We start from the raw sequence: 1,523 nt of genomic DNA on the forward strand, positions 1-1,523 counted from the left end.
GCGGCCGGGGGCGCGGGGGGGCTGAGGGCGGCGGGGAGCCCGGGGGCCCGGCGGCAGGATGAGGGCGGGCTCGGAGGGCAGCGGGGAGGGCGAGGGGCTCTCCAGCCTGCGGGCTTTCGCCCACAGCTCCTCGCTGCACGGCATCAGCCACGTCTTCGCCTACGGGGCCGTGTCGCTGCGCCGCGTGCTGTGGGGCGCCTTCTTCCTGGGCTCACTGGGGCTGCTGCTGCTGGTCTGCGCCGAGCGCATCGCCTACTTCCTCACCTACCCCCACGTCACCAAGCTGGACGAGGTGGCTGCCCACAACCTCACCTTCCCGGCCATCACCATCTGCAACCTCAACGAGTTCCGATTCTCCAAGATCACCCGCAACGACATGTACCACGTGGGCGAGCTGCTGGCGCTGCTCAACGACCGCTACGAGATCAGCAACCCGCAGCTGGCTGAGCCCCACGTCCTGGCCGCCCTGCGTGACAAGGCCAACTTCAAGAACTTCAAGGCGAAGCCCTTCAGCATGGCCGAGTTCTACAACCGCACCGGCCACGACCTGGCTGACATGCTGCTGCAGTGCTCCTTCCGCGGCGCCAACTGCACTCCTTCCGCGCGCCAACTTCACCGCGCGCAACTTCACCGTGGTGAGTGCCGGCCTCGGGGCGGCGCCCCGACAGAGGAGAGGGGAGAGGGCAGGCGCCCCGACAGAGGAGAGGGTGCCGCCGGGGACGGGGTGGCTGCACACCCCCAGGGACCGCGAACGGCTGCGGGCGTCCCACCAGGGTTGGGCACCGGCGTGCTGGGGCTGCTGTGGCACCAATGGGTGAGCCCCTTTTCCCGACCCGCAGCCGTCCCACCGGCGCATCCCACCGCCCACAAGCGCATCGGCCCGTGCCCACCATTCCAGGTGCTGCAGCAGGCTGGGTGCCAGCCTGGGGTGCCCCCACGCTGTGCTCGCCGTGGGGGTGCCAGGCGGCTGGGAATGGCGCCCAGGCTGGAGCTGTGCTGTGGCAGGGGCCCTGCGCCGGGCCAGGCAGCTCTGCCTGCATGCAGCCACTCGGGCACGGGATGCTCACGAGTACGGGATGCTGGTGGGTACATCCCACAGCCCCGCTCCCCCTGCGCCGGCCTCAGATGCCGCCCAGGCACCGGCAGCAGCAGCCGCTCCCCCCGGGCTCACACAGGCTCCCATGCCTGCAGCTCTTCCACACGGCCTGCCCCAGCGTGGGTGGGGGTCCCCTGTGCTGGAGCCGTCCCCCCGCAGCCCATGGGTGCCCAGCCCCGGCGCTGCCCCCAGCACCCTCCACTGCTCCTGGGGCTGTGCCCGTTCTGCTCCCGGCCCAGGGAATCGCCGGCGCCCTTGTGCTCCCACCCCACCTTACACCTGCTGTGCCCCGGTGACATGCCAGGGGGGCCGCACGGGGCTAAGCTGCGTCCCCTGGGCTGCAGGCTCAGCCCCGGGTGACATGCAGGGTGCGGGCAGCTGCTGGAGCATGGCGGGGGGGGGAGGGGGGCCACGTCCCTCCCCCCAC

General features: G+C 71.8%; 1 protein-coding gene across 1 annotated transcript in view; it reads left to right on the forward strand.

The window, feature by feature from the left end:
• The first annotated feature begins 58 nt into the window (after positions 1–58).
• Positions 59–1,523, forward strand: part of LOC103897132 (acid-sensing ion channel 1) — a 9,126-nt gene continuing 7,661 nt past the window's right edge. Inside the window, 2 exon segments of the mRNA XM_019471490.1 lie at positions 59–592; positions 594–635. Of these exon segments, the coding sequence (XP_019327035.1) occupies positions 59–592; positions 594–635 (576 nt within the window).

The sequence above is a fragment of the Aptenodytes forsteri genome, unplaced genomic scaffold (assembly GCF_000699145.1).
Source record: "Aptenodytes forsteri isolate BGI_AS27 unplaced genomic scaffold, ASM69914v1 Scaffold466, whole genome shotgun sequence".
Lineage (NCBI taxonomy): Eukaryota > Metazoa > Chordata > Aves > Sphenisciformes > Spheniscidae > Aptenodytes > Aptenodytes forsteri.